Below are 16,952 nucleotides of genomic sequence, written 5' to 3' on the forward strand. Positions count from 1 at the left end.
GCCTTGTAGAATTCATATTCCAGAGAAGACAAACAAAGAATAAACAAAATAAACAATGGCATAGTAGGTTAGAAGATAGCAAACACTACCTTCTAACATTACTTCTAAAATTAAGTAGGGTAGGAGCATAGAGGGTGTGAGGGTGAAGGAAATGGACTTTTGCAATTTAGAAAGGTGGTCAGGAAAGGCCTCATTGAGAAGGTTACAATTTAGCAAAAGCTTCAATGGAGCAAAAGCTTGATGGAGGTGAAAGAAAAAGTCGTGTTGATATTCTGGAGGTAAATATCCCAGGCAGAGGAGAGCAAGAGCCAAGTCCCTGAGGAGGGCTGTGCTTGGAGTGGTTTAGAAGTGGCCTCTGTGGCTGAAGTGGAGTGAATGAGGGCAAGAGTAGCAGCAAATGAAGCGAGAAAAATAAGGGGAGAAGAGCAGGTAGATTATGCAAAGCCCTAAAGGCCACTCTGAGAACTTTGGCTTTTATCTTGAATGAAAATAGGAGCTACATGAGAGTTTTAAATCAGGATCTGCCTTATGCTTTTTTAAAACAATAATATGTATTTTTATTATAGCATAATTTTTTTTCACTCAGCAACCACTCATGAACATTTTCCTGTGCCAATATACGTTTTATCTATAGGTAAGATTATTTTTTCTTTTTTAAATTTATGCATAATAGATGTACATAGTTTGGGGGTACATGTAATAATTTGATATATTCATATAATTTGTAAAGATCAAGTCAGTGTGCCTCCTGCTTTAATTGGATCACTCTGGCTGCTCTATTGAGAATAGACTGTGGAGGGACAAGGATTGAAGTGGGGAGATTAGTTAGGAAATCGCTAGAATAATCCAGATGAGACATAGTGACAGCCTAGCACAGGCCGGTAGGGTAAGAGATAGTAGCATGGTACAGAAAGGGTTCAAATTCTAGACATATTTCAATTTAATTTTCTCATATATACCGATCTGAATAATAGGTATTAAATGATAGTCATAATAGCTACATGTATATCAAAATTATCTTAATGAATTGCTATCAATTTTGATGTTACGTTTCTTAAAATGCTCCTTAAAAGTGTAAGTTATTACAGAAATGTGAAGTGTATGGTTGGAAGAAATAAACATCTATGCTGGAGTAATATTCATGTGTGGAATAGAGGCCAACCATGCCATCTAATTGTAAGACTTTTCCATGAAAACAGGTGAGGGCTCAGGGTCATTCTAAGAGCATGGGGAAAAATCTTAAAGATTGGTATAATCTTTATACCAATGATGGTAAAGTTTGAGGGCCAGTCAAAAAAAAGTCCTGTTGGTATTTGATAGATTTTGTCCGTCCAGAGATAATTGTTTATAGATGGTTATATTCTTAGACCTCATTGGAATGGCCAATTAAATGTGACTCAAGAGCCAAGATATTAAAGTGTCTTGGACAAGTATATAGCCTTCCTCTAGGTCAGACTGGGAATATTCCCTAAGAAGCAACCTTAGCTTCATGTACCTGAGGCCTTAAAGATTCTAAAAGTTGGAGGTGCCAGAATGCACTGATACATGATGAGGGCCGGGCACCATGCTAGACATTTATGTGTGTTAGCTCATGTCATCCACACAGTAACCCAACCAGATACCTGAAATCTCATTTCGTGGGTGTGGAAACTCTGGTTTATCAAGGTAAAATAGGTACAATGACTTACCCAGGGTGATAGAGTTAGCGAGTGGTGGAGACGAGATCTGCATGCATGGAAGCCTGTGACCTTTTTCTTATATTTTACAAAGGAAATATGCAGGACTCCATGGCCCCAAGGTACTTTAAAGGTCAATGCTAGGAGATAGAATGTGGATGGACTCTGGCCATTTCCATGGCAACCATGGGGATGGGACGCTCAAAGAGATGTGAGAAGTTATGGTTTCCACACCTGGTCACGCATTACAACCAACCATGACTATCAGAGATACACATTTTCTTTCATGTTGAAAGATTTCCAGGTAACTTTTATGTAGACAGCCTATCACTGGCCTGCCATTCTGTGCTTGATGAAGAGCACTCAGAATTAGGTGTAGGAAAAAAGTAAATCGCCCGTGACGTAGAGTCCATAGGCAGCAATCAGACTCAGTGGCCAGAACAGTCCAAAGAAATCTGGGCTTGCCATTTAAATCAAATGTAAAAAAATTTTTCCTCAATTTTGTTTCTAAACAATTAATCCTTTTGAGGTGCTAAAGCCATCATTTCCTGCATTGTGAAAGTCTCATGGAATGATACAATATTAGAGGTGGAAGGAAACTCAGCAATTGTTTCTCTTATTTCAAGAGCGGAGAAGACCAAGACTCAGACGTAAAGTGACTTGTCAAAGGTCACTAGAATCCAGATCTGACGCTCACTCCAGTGCAGTCTCCACCAAGCCATTCTGCCTCTCTAAATACTTTTCTCAACATTGTGTGCCATTCTGCTGAAAAAAACTTGGTATTCTCGGGGTTTAATTTCAACATTCAATTTTGCCTACCTGCAGCTGTCCCCAGAAACAAATACTGAGTACTGAAAAAGCTATTCCCTGTCCACCCAATTTTAATGATTTAAATTTCTTCAGCAAGCACAGGACCCTACCTTGGGGGGTGGTGGTGGTGGTGGTGGTGGTGGTGGTGGTGGTGGTGGTGGTGGTGGTGTTGTTGTTGTTGTTGTTGTTTTGAGACAGATTCTTGCTCTGTCGCCCAGGCTGGAGTGCAGTGGCGCGATCTCAGCTCACTGCAAGCTCCGCCTCCCGGGTTCGCGCCATTCTCCTGCCTCAGCCTCCCATGTAGCTGGGACTACAGGCGCCCACCACCGCGCAAGGCTAATTTTTTGTATTTTTAGTAGAAACGGGGTTTCACCGTGTTAGCCAGGATGGTCTCGATCTCCTGATCTCGTGATCTGCCCGCCTCAGCCTCCCAAAGTGCTGGGATTATAGGCGTGAGCCACCGCGCCCGGCCCTACCTTGGTTTTAAATGTCAGGACTTTTCTGTATTTCATTTTCATTTCTAAAGGTTATTCTAATATAAATGGGGGAGGGGGAGCAGAGCTTGTAGGTCTCTTCATTTGCCTCTTAGTCATGCTTTCAGTGTTAAACAAACCACATTTTCTCAGTTATTTCCCCAATAACTTTTACACCAACACATTTTGGAAAGAAAAATGAGGGAAACATTTGCTACACCTAAGCCATTTCCTATCTACTCTTCTGCTTTAAACAAACACTTCTCTAGCTAAAATGTTCTCTGTTCATGCCTGGAGAACCCAGGCTTCACTGAAGGAGCAGCTGCTGATTGGCTGCTGCAGTGTGGGGAAGGGAGGGAAATCAGATCAGTGCCGTCCTCCTCCTGGACCAGCTGCAACTCATCTGTTTCCTTCTCTCTTTATCTCCATATTTTGGGCCAAAGAATCGGGGCATCTGCTTCCTGGTGCATCTTCAGTTGTACAGAAAAACTTGAGTAACATGCTGTTAGCCTAATATTTAAAATTTTTTCTGTCATTTTTATAAGGCAAAAATTATTACAAGCTTTAGTGTCTTTCTCTTCATCTTTCTCTCTTTTTAAAATAATGTCTCTTAAAAAAATAGTAAAAAAAAAAAAAAAATGTTACTTTCCCCAGGAAACTCTCCTTGACTGTTAATACAGGTTAGATTCCAGTTATATGCCCTCATAACCCCTTGTATGTCAGCTTTTAGCATTGAACTACAATTACAATGAATTATTCAATCATGTAACTCACTGATGTCTCTTACCCACTATGATGGCAAGGACAATATATGTCTGATTTACTGCTTTATCCCTGGCCTAGTACAGTGCCATGCACCTGGAAAGCACTCAGTAAATATTTCTTTAATGAAAAAGTAAAATAAAATAATATCTCTTTACTTCGAAGCATCAAAAATTGTGGTAAAAAAAAAAACAGGAAAGTAGTAGGAAGATCTAGATTCTTCTTAAACAGTGATGTCATTCTGGTTTGGCCACTACTCTTTGGTCAATGGGAGTCTCAGAAATTAATTAAGGTTCTTGAGGTTCTTCAGACACTTGGCCCACATATCATGGAATCCCTTACTTGAAATGTTACTGTATCGCGGCCGGGTGCGGTGGCTCCTGTAATCCCAGCACTTTGGGAGGCCGAGGTGGGCAGATCACGAGGTCAGGAGATCCAGACCATCCTGGCTAACATGGTGAAACCCCGTCTCTACTAAAAATACAAAAAATTAGCCGGATGTGGTGGCGGGCGCCTGTAGTCCCAGCTACTTGGGAGACTGAGGCAGGAGAATGGCGTGAACCCGGGAGGCGGAGCTTGCAGTGAGCCAAGATCACGCCACTGCACTCCAGCCTGGGAGACAGCGAGACTCCGTCTCAAAAGAAAAAAAAAAAAAGTTACTGTATAGCCATAAGAAGGAAAACTCATGTAATTCCAATTAAATACAATAAAACTGAACAAAAGTTTTTTAAAAAGTCACTGGACAGTAGGCTCTACTTAAGGCTTATCATCTGAAAGAGGAAGACATTTATTTTAAAATATTCGGTTTATTAAAATACCATGACTTGATATGTAGATTAGGACTATTCCTTTGGACTCAGCATCATGTTGTTAAATTGCAGAGAAAATAATGGAGAAGGAGCAGGACTTTGGTAGAGATGACTTTAAGGAGAGTTGAGGGAAAGAATATGGCTTTCCCCCACAGTCTCTGTCTCTCTTTCTTTTCCCCTCACCTCACCTAACCATGAACTTAACCTAATTTTTTTTTTTTTTTTTACATGGAGTCTTGCTCTGTTGTCCAGGCTGGAGTGCAGTGGTGCAATCTTGGCTCACCACAACCTCCGCCTCCCAGATACAAGTGATTCTCCTGCCTCAGCCTCCCGAGTAGCTGGGATTGCAGGCATGCACCACTACGCCCGGCCAATTTTTGTTTTTTAGTAGAGATAGGGTTTCACTATGTTGGCCAGGCTGGTCTCGAACTCCTGACCTCGTGATCCGCCCACCTCGGCCTCCCAAAGTGCTGGGATTACAGGCGTGAGCCACTGCACTTAGCCCTAAAATTATTTTGCTCCTGAATTTCTGACTTATCTCCTTCTTTGGACCACCCTCAGAAAAAACTATCACATAGATATTGTTTTATGATTTGTTTTCTTATAATGAACAGTTAGCATCTTCACATTCTCCTAATCCACCAACCAGTGTTTTTTGGTTTTGTTTTTGTTTGAGACAGGGTTTTACTCTATCATGCAGGCTGGAGTGCAGTGGCATGATCACGACTCACTGCAGCCTCAATCTCCCAGGCTTAAGAGATCCTCCCACCTCAGCCTCCCAAGTAGCTGGGACCACAGGTGCACGCCACCACACCTGGCTAATTTTTGTATTTTTTGCAGAGATGGGGTTTTGCCATGTTGCCCAGGCTGTTCTTGAACTTATGGGCTCAAGCGATTCTCCTGCCTCAGCCTCCCAAAGTGCTGGGAATAGAGATGTGAGCCACCGTGTCTGGCCTCAACAAGTTTTCCTAAGCAACCTACCAGGGTGTGCTATGTGACACCAAGAGAGGACACACAGATAGGACAAAGCTATTCTTTGGAAAGGGAAGTGAGTACCCCTTTCACTTCTCTGCTATGAACCTGGGGGGTCAGTTTGGGAGGCAGAAGACCGGGAGTGAGCTTTGGAGACAGCGCACAGAACAGAACTTAGAAATCTAAGAGGCAGCATCTCGGGAAAAACCGAAACCAGATCTGGGCAAACTACACAAACCAGTCATGATGCCAAACGGACTATATGCTGAGAGAGAGGATCAAGGCATGAGGCAGCAGAGTGACGGGAGCCTGGGGAAGTCAAAGGGAAACTACAGGGTTCAAAACAGACAGTGGGAGGCAGGGCCCAGGCTAAAGCTGAGCTTGGATGCTCTTAATATGCTACCTATGATGGTGATGGTGTCTGGACGGTGTCCCTTTGGCTCTTCCTACCCATCCCATCTGTGCTGGTAATTAAGTCATGAACTCTCAGCTCCAAGCCCATCCTTCTATAATAGGCTCTGTGATGCTGGGGTGGAGTCCTACTGACAATTCTCCTTTGCCAGCTGTTTCCCTGGTAGGCTCAGCCCATAGCGGGTGCTAGAGAGAAACTGCTAGGCAAGAGGAGGTAGAACGACCTGATCCCTCCCGCTCCTGTCAGCCTTGCCTCAGCAACAGCCCTGTCGTAGCAGTGATCATTGATTGCAATGCTTTTCCTACAGTCCTCTGAAGCACCCTGTGTTCCTTCCATGGAAAACTGGGTCCCAGCTCTCCTCTTTCAAGCTTCTGTGTTCTAATAACCCCAACCTCTTCCTTTTGCTCCCCTAGCCTAGGATGGTAGCTGCTTCCTGCCATTACTAGTTCTGTGTTATTTCAGTGTCCTTTCTTTGCATTTCCAGTCTTCCAATGCCTTTTAAATCAATTCCTTATATTAAACTCTCTCTGTTAATGTAAGTGTGGTCTCCATGTGTTTCCTTGACTGGATCTTGCCTCACTGAAGGGTCAATCCTGTTGAAGGTGGGGAACCCACCTGCTTCTTTTTCTACGTGCACCGAGCACTTACTCTGGAATTTTGTTGAGTGAACTTATTTAATCCTAATAGTCCAGTGATGTTGCTGTTATCCCCATTTAATTCTGGTAGCCGAGACTCAAAGAAGTTATGTCGTTTCCCCAGAGTCACAAAGTACATGCTATTAGAACATACTAATAGAACTTGATTCAGACCCAGGCTTGCCTGACTCCCAAGCCCTTCTCTTGTATTCCAACTTGCGGTCTGCTGTTCCTGCCAGTGTCCCAACTTCCTCCTTGCACTCTCCCATCATCTCCTTCTCTTTCCTCTGAGTGGGGTGTGCGGAGGTGGTTGAGTCCTGGGGCAGAGGAACAGAAGGGCCCTGAGTGCCCATGAAAGATGGGTGGAGGGGAGGATGTTGAGGCTACAGAGTCCACTGAGTTGAAAGGATCCATGAATACAATACAATGCCTGGAGTGAGAATGGCGCCGCCAGTAGTGAAAATAGCCAGGCCAGGGAGGGAAGCATTGGGTGGGAATTCTGAAAGCGAAAGCCAAGACGGGATGAACTTGGGAAGCAATAGCTTCTGCTTTGAAACTGCTGCCTTTTCCCTAAATAGGTTCAGATACCTTCAGAAAGATTAAGCTACAAGGAAAATGAGTTCTGTTTAGCATTATCCTTATAGCTTGCATTTGCAAATCTTAACAATACATGGAACATTGGACAGTTTAAGGCACAATGTCATCTGGCAACACAACAACTTCGTGGGATTGTTTACCTTGCTGATATTCTGGCTCTTATAATGATGTTTCCCTTTTCACTTCTAGGAGGCTCAGAGTCCAAAGAGTAACCCACCTTTTGCAAATGAGTAAACTTTGTGTCACCACAGCTACAATAATTTTCCTTATATTATCTGTGATAATTTTATTTCAACATTTTATCTTGCATTGCATACATCTTTGTGAATCTCCTCGAAATCTTTTGGAAAAAAATTCCGAGGACATTTCTACCTCCATCTATATGTTCATCTAAATGTTCATCTATAACTTTTTCTCGACCTCCATTTATACTTCATTTCTACTGCCATTTATTTCCTCCTTGCCTCCGTTTCTGCACTGATCTGCTCGGACAGCTGTGAGGGAGAAATGGATAGTCCAACTCTGTCTTTGTAGTCTTCCAGTTGTGTGTTTTTAACCCAAATTTGAATATGAAAGCCTAATTATGAAGCTTTTGACATAAAGATGGTTCACATCTGGTCTTAGAAACCTCCACTGTGTTTCTACAAGAAAGCCAGTCGTTGACAGACATACTAATGGGCCTGTGATATAGAACTCAAGCCTTAAAAAGTTCTAACCCATCAAGAAATCCCATTCATCATTTCATTTTCTGGAAAGGATATAAAAAATGAAATGTCAGAGCTATAATGTCAGGACTGTTTAAAATGTCAAGTGCTTGTTGTTGCATAGCCTGGCTGTCTGCTGTTCTGATCAAACCTCCAACTGGCATAATAATTACAGATGATACATCTCATTTTCACGCACAACTGGATGCAAATTTATAACGAATCATATGAAAACATTCTCACTGCCCAGCCTGAAGTTTTTCCCTCTTACTACATAGCTTAAGATTTTTCTTTTGAAGCAGAGCATCATTACTAATGCAAGACAGCATTCACAAATAAGAAATAAGTGCAGAAAAAAAAGTTTCTCAGATAAGCCAGAACTCAGTCATTTATAATATACAGATGCAACAGGAGCAAAGAGGCAGCAAACACATTTACCACATGGATGTTTAATCTAAGAATGCTAAACTGTGGAGACACTTTCCAATGGATAATCCAGATCTATTTCAAGGTGTAGATTAAGTGCACAAGGAAACACATATGAGAGTTCTAATTTGAACAGATAGGTATGGAGACAATCCTTTAGTGTAATCATTACGTTTTAATCTGCAGAGACAGCACAGAAAAGCAACAATGCATCTGTTTAGGATCTTTATGCAAGTCTCTACTGGATTAAAATAAGTGCTATATTCACAAGCCTATATGAATTATAACAAAGACCTGAAATCAACAGCATGTACATGGGGAAGATTCTATTTCTTCTCTACTGAAATGTTGTGCTCATTGATAGCTGGGACAGGTATTCTCACAGCTACTTCATTTTCACCTTCCCTAGACCAGCCTTGTCAGGAGATTTGGAGGAGTCTGTCTCCATGTCTGGCTGCTTCCCATTACAGATTACTCTCAGCACATTGGAGAAGTCGAAGCTCTTGTAAACAATCTCCAGGAGATCCTGATCTTTTGCCATGCCATTGATAAATTCTTCTAAAGTCAATTCCCCTGGAAAATAATAAACAGTTAATAAGAGGCTTTGTCTATACCACTCACTGGCACAAATGATATACTCACTGGTATGTTTATTGATATTCTTTTGATATCCTTTCCCCTCAACCAGACTCTAAGATCTTTGAAGATCTTCATTTAAAAAAAAAAAAAAAAAAAAAGCATTCACTGGTGGTGTTGCCAATGAAAATAAAGATAATGAAACTATTTTTACGTTTAGTTGAAAACATCAGGTAATGCCCCAGATGAAATAAGAGCACATATGCAATTATATCTCTGCACAGTATTGGTTTTTGGACTTTTAATCTTGAAGATATGACCAAGTCTTAGGAGCATGACAGATTGGAGATTTTTAAGATCAAGACAAAATGACTACTCACAAGGCTATTTTCAATATTCTTCTCTCTGAAGAAATAATTCTTGGGACTGTCTAAAGCTGTGAGAAAGCTTCAACATGTGTTCATTCCACAGGTTATTTTTGCTCATTAGGTCTCTTCTCCTTTTCTGGTTTTTGAGTCCTAATCTTATTACCTTGACTTATGCCTTAGGTCTGTGCTGGCCAGCCCACTGCTGTAAATTTATCACCTTATATCCATGTGTCCTGGCTGCCATGTTTTTCTACTACCTTCACCCCACAAGATGACTTTCAAACATTTTTGGGGGGGGAATTCTCTGTTGATATAAATCATTTGGGTTGGGATTATGAGTGTGTTCAAGTTGAAGGGTACAGATGCAGTTATTGATCTCAAAGAGACTGTACCCAGGGGAGGTTTGTGGATGGATAGATCAGCCAAAGACGGACGGAGTGCATTCAAGAACTGGAGAAAGTACATTCAAGGAAAGAAGTCAACAGGGACTGAAGTCAGGTGTTAGGCTGTACCTATACTTTTTAATGGAGAAGACAAATATCTAAAATACCACAATATTGATTCAAATGTCAAAAAGCATGAATCATCATATATTCGTAAGACACCTCCCTTTTGGTTTCAATGCAAAATGCTAAAATGCATTTTTTAAGAGAAAAATCTAATCTGTGTTCTTTATGTTTTGCTTATGCCAAAGAAAGGTCTGTGAAAAACCTTAGTTAACAGCAGTCAGGAGTAGGGCCCCATGTGTGTCACAGAAAAGGTACAATCGTAGAATAAACCATAGGGAGTAGAGAAGATTGCAAATTTTTAAAAGTGGTATGTGTGTGGCAGGGGAGAGTCCCATGGGTCAGTGGCAGCGGGGTAGGGAACCTCAAACAATCACAGAATAACCGCCCTTTGCAAAAGAAAATCACAGCTGGCAAATTCCCAACCCCAAAGACTTTTCAAATTTATCGGGGCTCAGCATGACCAAGAGAGAAGTGGAAGTGGAGCTGGAGACAGTTTTGACTGTTTAGTTATCAAACTTCTCTGCTATAACTACTGGCTATAGAAGAGGCAGCATCTGAAAGAACCGGGATATAGTAGTGGTCTCAGCTGAAAAGCAATACAGGTTACTGACATGGAAAAGAGAGAAAAGATGGAAGCATTCACTGCTGTTTTTTCACTTTCTTCAAAACACTTGTGAATTCTGCTTATTAACTTTTTTCATGTTACCTAACAACTTACCATAAAAAAAAATCTCTGTTCCAAATCATCAAACTCTACCTATAGTAACATGTTTACCATATCTAAACTACTTCTTTTGAAATTTTCTTCAGTTTCCCTCCAGCACTCAACATTCATTCATTTATTCATCATGTTTATTAAGCCCTAACCACAATTACCATTTCTATTACCACACAGCTACCGCCACTATAGCCGACGACAGTGCTATGAATATGGTAGGTGCTCAGAAGGCACACACTGACTAATTGCCTTCCTTTATCTGATGTTCTTTAACATTGCTTCCTATTCTGCTTTGATTTGACTGTGGATTTACGCCCCAACAAATTAAAAGAATGGGCTTCCGTATTTCCCTAGAAAGAGTCACCTGTGGAGGTCCAGAAGCTTCCCACTAAAGAATCTACCAGCAAGGCCGTGAGCGGTGGCTCACGCCTGTAAACCCAGCACTTTGGGAGACCAAGGTGGGCGGATCACGAGGTCAGGAGTTCCAGACCAGTCTGGCCAACATAGTGGAACCCCATCTCTATTAAAAATACAAAAAAGTAGCCGAGCGTGGTGGAGGGCGCCTGTAGTCCCACCTACTTGGGAGGCTGAGGCAGGAGATTCGCGTGAACCCGGGAGGCGGAGGTTGCAGTGAGCCGAGATCGTGCCACTGCACTCCAGCCTGGGTGACACAGCGAGACTGTCTGAAAAAAAAAAGGCAAAGATTCTACCAGCAAAAAGCCAATGCCTGTGAGAGATGTTAGAGCAGGGAGATCATGGGACTTAGAAGTAATCTGAAGTCATTACTGAGTTTTTATTACTTTGTTTTATATATACAGACACATTTCAATTTTTTTCTTTTTTTTTTTTCTTCTTTTTTTTGAGACGGAGTCTCCCTCTGTCTCCCAGGCTGGAGTGCAGTGGGGCTATCTCGGCTGACTGCAAGCTCCGCCTCCCGGGTTCACATCATTCTCCTGTCTCAGCCTCCCGAGTAGCTGGGACTACAGGCGCCCACCACCACACCTGGCTAATTTTTTGTAATTTTTGGTAGAGACGCGGTTTCACCATGTTAGCCAGGATGGTCTCGATCTCCTGACCTCGTGATCCACCCACCTCGGCCTCCCAAAGTGCTGGGATTACAGGCATGAGCCACCGCACCCGGCCGACACATTTCAATTTTTGTAGGACATTATTAGGAAACTTCACGATTTTATTTTTATAAGTTGAAATATATGTAATTGGAATCTACGTTGTTTAGGGCTATTTGTTGTATTGGTGGGTGCATTCTGTATGTCTGGGGACCCTGAAGGTCAGTATCACTGGTGCCCTTTCATCACTCACTACCAATTTCAGGAGTTTCATTAGTAATAGAATAGCTACCCAGGAATGTTTAATTAGTCCTGTTTTTGCAATCCGGTTACCTGTTGATATTCCTAAATCGTGCATTTCTTCCCATTTACATCTTAAATAATCTTTTATAACAAAACAAAACATTCTCCTTCACCCCCACCCCCTCAAAAAAGCAGAATTTACTGTGCATGCCTACATTAGCATTTCTGGTCTAAAGAAGTCATCCTGGTTTTAAAAGAAATCAGCCTGTGTAGAGGATTTTTTAAATTTTAATTTCTTTTCATTATAACTTCATAAAATATTGAGCTGGGGCTGGAACAGTAGCAAAGATAGGGTGGAGAAGATTCAGGAGATAAGAATAACCAAGTTGTCAAGGGAGGATGCTGGTGAAGATTTTGAATGTCACAGAATTGTGTTTATTAGCAAGGTGGCACTAGAAGCATTTAGCAACATTTTACAGGAGAGCTTTAGCATGCAGTAGTTTCTTTTCCTCTACGTGGAAACTCAGTTCCCTCTTATCTCCTGGTAATTCTCGGTTTCCCAGTTTGATTCAATGTGACCCTCGTGGCTTTTCACAATATTCCAGTCTAAAGCACTGGTCTTTCTTGTTAGTTAATCAATAACATTTATTTATGTCCTTTGTTCTTTTTACCCAAAATATCTGCTCAATAATCACCCTTTTTGGCCGGGCATGGTGTCTCATGCCTGTAATCCCTGAACTTTGGGAGGCCGAGGCGGGCGGATCGCCTGAGGTCAGGAGATTGAGACCAGCCTGGCCAATATGGTGAAACCCCGTTTCTACTAAAAATACAAAAATTAGCCGGGCGTAGTGGCGGGTGACTGTAATCCCAGCTACTTGGGAGGCTGAGGCAGGAGAATCACTTGAACCCGGGAGGCGGAGGTTGCACTGAGCCGAGTAGTGCCATTGCACTCCAGCCTGGTGACAGAGAGAGACTCCGTCTCAATAATAATAATAATAATAATAATAATAATAATAATCACCCTTTTCATTTCCTGTTTGGCCTCTTTTCACCTTCACCGTTTGTTATTAAGAGCCACTTAAGTCTCCCTTACCCCTGTGCCTTAGTTGGCTCTATGTGAGACTTACCGAGGCACTTTCTGCACTTGATGTTGTGAACATCGATAAATCTCCCTAAATCATGTCAAGAATGATGCCTAAATAGAGCATGGTAGAATATGGATTGCTATTCTCCTGGTGGTAAAGCCTGCAGAATTCCACACTTAATCATTTTTCCTGACTTGTCTTCTTGTCTTCTCTGTTTTCATTTTTGAATAATATTGAATGTTTAGCTTCAATTTTCTGCCTCTGTCTCTTCAAGCTCTCTTTCCTGATGCTTTTGTTCGTAATATAAAAATAAAACTAATTTGTTAAATTATGACAATAATATGTCCTCATGATTAAAAAAATTGAGCAATACAGAAAGATGTAATGAAAAGAAAAAAATTCCCCTTTAACCTCTTTCTGGCACCTGGTCTGATTTCCCAAAGGTAATTAACTCCTGCTAACTGATCCAGGTTTATATTTTATGAAGTTTTTAACATATATGCATATATTTGTTAATTTCCAAAAAAAAATTCTAGATACCTTTCTTCCTATAGATAGAATTGCATATTGTTTCTTGATTTAATCTTTTCTTTATTTCTTATATGACATCTTCTTAGCAGACACTCTTTCATTTCACAGTTATTTATAGAGCACCTACTGTGTGCCAGCATAGGAAATATCAAAGTAAACAAAACAGAAATGGTTCTGGCCTTTGTGGAGCTCATAGCTCTTCATCTTGTTATAAATCTAGCATTAATCCTGTACCTTTATTTTGCTTAACCTTCTAACTTTGATTTGCTATTATGAGAATTATGTTTAGAATATTTCACAACTGTTGTGTATTTTTCTGTCACAACAGATGTGATGTTGACCATTCTTTTGCAAACAATTAACAATCAAATTGGGATTTTCATATGCGTACCTAAAGTCTTTTTAGTTGTATCTTTGTGTGCTGTGCTCATCTTTACTTTTGGTTTCAATATTCATTATATTATCGGCATAATGATGTGCTTGCTTTTTATTTTGAGAAATAAATATATATATATATGTCAGTGTACAGTCAACAGCATTTTGGTATACTTAATTGAGCATCTCTATTTCTATCAATGCTGATGTTTTGATAACAATGATAATGAACAATAAAAAATTATATTTGAGGTATACAGAGTTTAGCTTTTACAAATGTGAATAGACATTCTCCTCTGTGGTGCTAATTCCCCCTTTATTTGTAAATGAAGCACTTCATATTATTCTTCTCTGTCAAATACTGGCCAAATCCTTTTGTACTTCTGCAAATATCAACCTTTTATGTCTTCATCACTTTTTCTTCCTTGTCTTTGATTACACTGGGCTGTCTCTGTTCACCAGCACATTTGTTCGCATCTTTTTCTTGATGTATGGAATGATCCAGCTGTCTCGTGATGAAACGATGTAACAAATGTCAATAATTTTTATACAAAAGCAAGTTCTATCAGTTTTAGTTCTGTATATGCATTTGCTAAGAAATAGTGATTCATAGGTACTCCAAAGTGTATATAGATGTGGATGTGTGTATATTTTTTTTACTTAAAATACAAGTTTTTGGGGCTGGGCACGGTGGCTCACACCTGTAATCCCAGCACTTTGGGAGGTTGAGGAGGGTGGATCACAAGGTCAGGAGTTCGAGACCAGCCTGGCCAATATGGTGAAACCCCGTCTCTACTAAAAATACAAAAATTAGCTGGGCATGGTGGGGGGAGCCTGTAGTCCCAGCTACTTGGGAGATTGAGGCAGAAGAATTGCTTGAACCCAGGAGGCGGAGGTTGCAGTGAGCCGAGATCACACCACTGCACTCCAGCCTGGGTGACAAAGCGAGACTCCATCTTAAATAATAATAATAATACAAGTTTTTATAAGAGGAAACAATTAGTGTATTTAGTTTTATAAACTATTCTAGAAACCATAATTCATCCCCTTTTTTCTGTCGTTGACTTATTGTTGTAGGTGAAAGAGCTCATCTCTCTAACTTCAGGTAACCTCAGCTATTGCCCAGGCACAATTTCTCTTTTCTGAATTCACATCTCTTTTAACCCAGCCCTTTCTATTTCAAGTTCTCTTCTAATCACAGTCCCCATTTTATCGATTCCTTATACTTTGCCCTTGGGGAACCTTCTTGGATAGTAAACAAAAAGTCCTGAATCATATTCATGTTTTCTCGAATACACTATCTGTGTCCTCAAACTAATAGAATCTTAGTTTTTTCCTAAGAATACCAAAATCTTCGTACTTCTCCGAGGAAGGTCACTTTCCTATTCCCCTCATTCCTAGCAGTAGAAGCAGTGTTCATGGATATTATCAAACATTCTTGACCTGCCCTTTTGAAAGTCACTGTATAAACCAAGTCTTAAAACTTTGTGATGTCCCATCTACTTCCGGAGTACTCATTCTTCTACATCAGTGCTTTCAGCCCCAGGCTGAAATGGATGATTTACTCTACTCCAATCCCTGCCATCCTGCAGCACCTCTAAGATTAAAAACAAAGTGAAACAGAATAAAATCTACAGCATTTCTCCAGTTCGATGACCACCATTTTCAGTTGCATATTCCAAATAAAGTCTTCATTGTCCCCATCAGACCCTCCACTCTCCATTTCTCTGGTCCTTTCCTGGCTGCACGTAGCCTCCTTATCTACTCTGGGTAGTCTGACTCTGTTTCTTACAAGCTTTCACATGTACTGACATGTTTCATTATTTGATGTCAGTATACTAGTAAGTGAGCATACTGAATTGAGATTCAGGAGAGGCAGATCTACACCGAGGTGCTTAAGAGAAGAAGATTGATGCAACTGATGTATCTTCAAATTGCTTTCTTGAGCAGTATACTCTTGTCCAGTCGTTTGGCTTTTTTGCAGCAGTGGCTGCATTTGAGCTTCCTCCCGGCCTCACCATCCCATCCTGCCACGCTGAGCTGCCACATTTTACTAGTACAACCTGTCACACTCAACATGGGAACATGTGTCTCTACCGCCCTCTCGTGTCCACCAGAAGAAGTGATGCATGGTGGGCAGGTTGATGCCTTTGGAAGGAGTTTTGGAATGATGACAACTGTGATTGGCATGCCAATGCCTCTTATCCGTTTTCTTAAACCTTTTACTAATATCCTATATTTTTAACAATGTCAAATTTTCTGTTTTTCAAGGACCATTCCTAGATCTTCTGCCTCAATCTCAAGTCTTTATGCTCACCTACCTGTTTGCTGATATCAAAGCTATATGGTAGAAGCACTCATTTCTCTTGGGCTGTCTGTGTCTTTTCTCTTCACTCCTACCTCTGAAGAAGAAAGGTACCTCCTCTGAGCTAAACAGGAACCCAGATTACAGAGTAGAAAGAGCAGATGGAGAAATAATCAGAGCAGAAATGTAGATAGAAAAGGTAGAAAAAGCAGAAATGGAGGCAAGTATGGACTCTTCTCCAGAAATGTTTAGTCCAAAGGAAGAAAAAAGCCTGATAGTAGAAGAAGATAGCATAAATGAAAGTTTTCTACAGTAGGGAAAACTTGAGTTTATTTATAAGCTCAAGTTTTCTATTACTGGAGAGTTTTCCTCTCCAGTGGAGAGGAACTGATTAATAGAATGTGTCTCAGAGCAAACAGCAGAAGGTACTTCATCCTATATTATTCTGATTTATTTGCTCGTCTCACCTTTACTCTTTATATATCCCAACATGTCAAGCACCACACATTGGAAATGAATATGATCAATAAATATTTACTCAATTGAATCATACTGAGAGCATTGGATTGGTCCCATTATGAAGCCTAAGTCACAACTAGGGTTCTCTTGAATGGTTCCTGCTTTTGTCTAAATAACACTCCCCACTACCACCATCTCCTACTTTGTAGGAAAAGTGATCCAGTAGAGAGTAGCTCCATTACCATCATTGTTTATATCGATCTTATGGAACACCAAGTTGATGAATTCTTCAGGACTCAGAGTTTGCTGGCCATTGAGGGCTTGTACCGCCTGCAAAAAGACATTAAATGAAATAGGTCAACTTTTCTGGAAGCAAATACGTTTTGCAACATTTCTGCTCCGATGTGACAGAATTTGGGGATGTGTTGTCAGTTGCTATC

General features: G+C 40.8%; 1 protein-coding gene across 2 annotated transcripts in view; it reads right to left on the reverse strand.

Annotated features, from left to right (window-relative positions):
- Positions 1–3,108: 3,108 nt before the first annotated feature.
- GUCA1C (guanylate cyclase activator 1C) overlaps positions 3,109–16,952 on the reverse strand; it is a 59,080-nt gene continuing 45,236 nt past the window's right edge. The window contains exons 3-4 of one of the 2 annotated variants that reach the window (XM_003825066.5): positions 16,755–16,842; positions 3,109–8,849 (exon numbers count right to left, since the gene is read on the reverse strand). In XM_003825066.5, the coding sequence (XP_003825114.1) occupies positions 8,662–8,849; positions 16,755–16,842 (276 nt within the window). In that variant the 3' untranslated portion in view covers positions 3,109–8,661. Of the gene's footprint in view, positions 8,850–16,714; positions 16,843–16,952 lie in introns of both variants that reach the window. The other variant, XM_034957060.3, reaches the window with a different exon arrangement.

This window comes from Pan paniscus, chromosome 2 (assembly GCF_029289425.2).
Source record: "Pan paniscus chromosome 2, NHGRI_mPanPan1-v2.0_pri, whole genome shotgun sequence".
In the NCBI taxonomy this organism is placed as follows: Eukaryota; Metazoa; Chordata; class Mammalia; order Primates; family Hominidae; genus Pan; species Pan paniscus.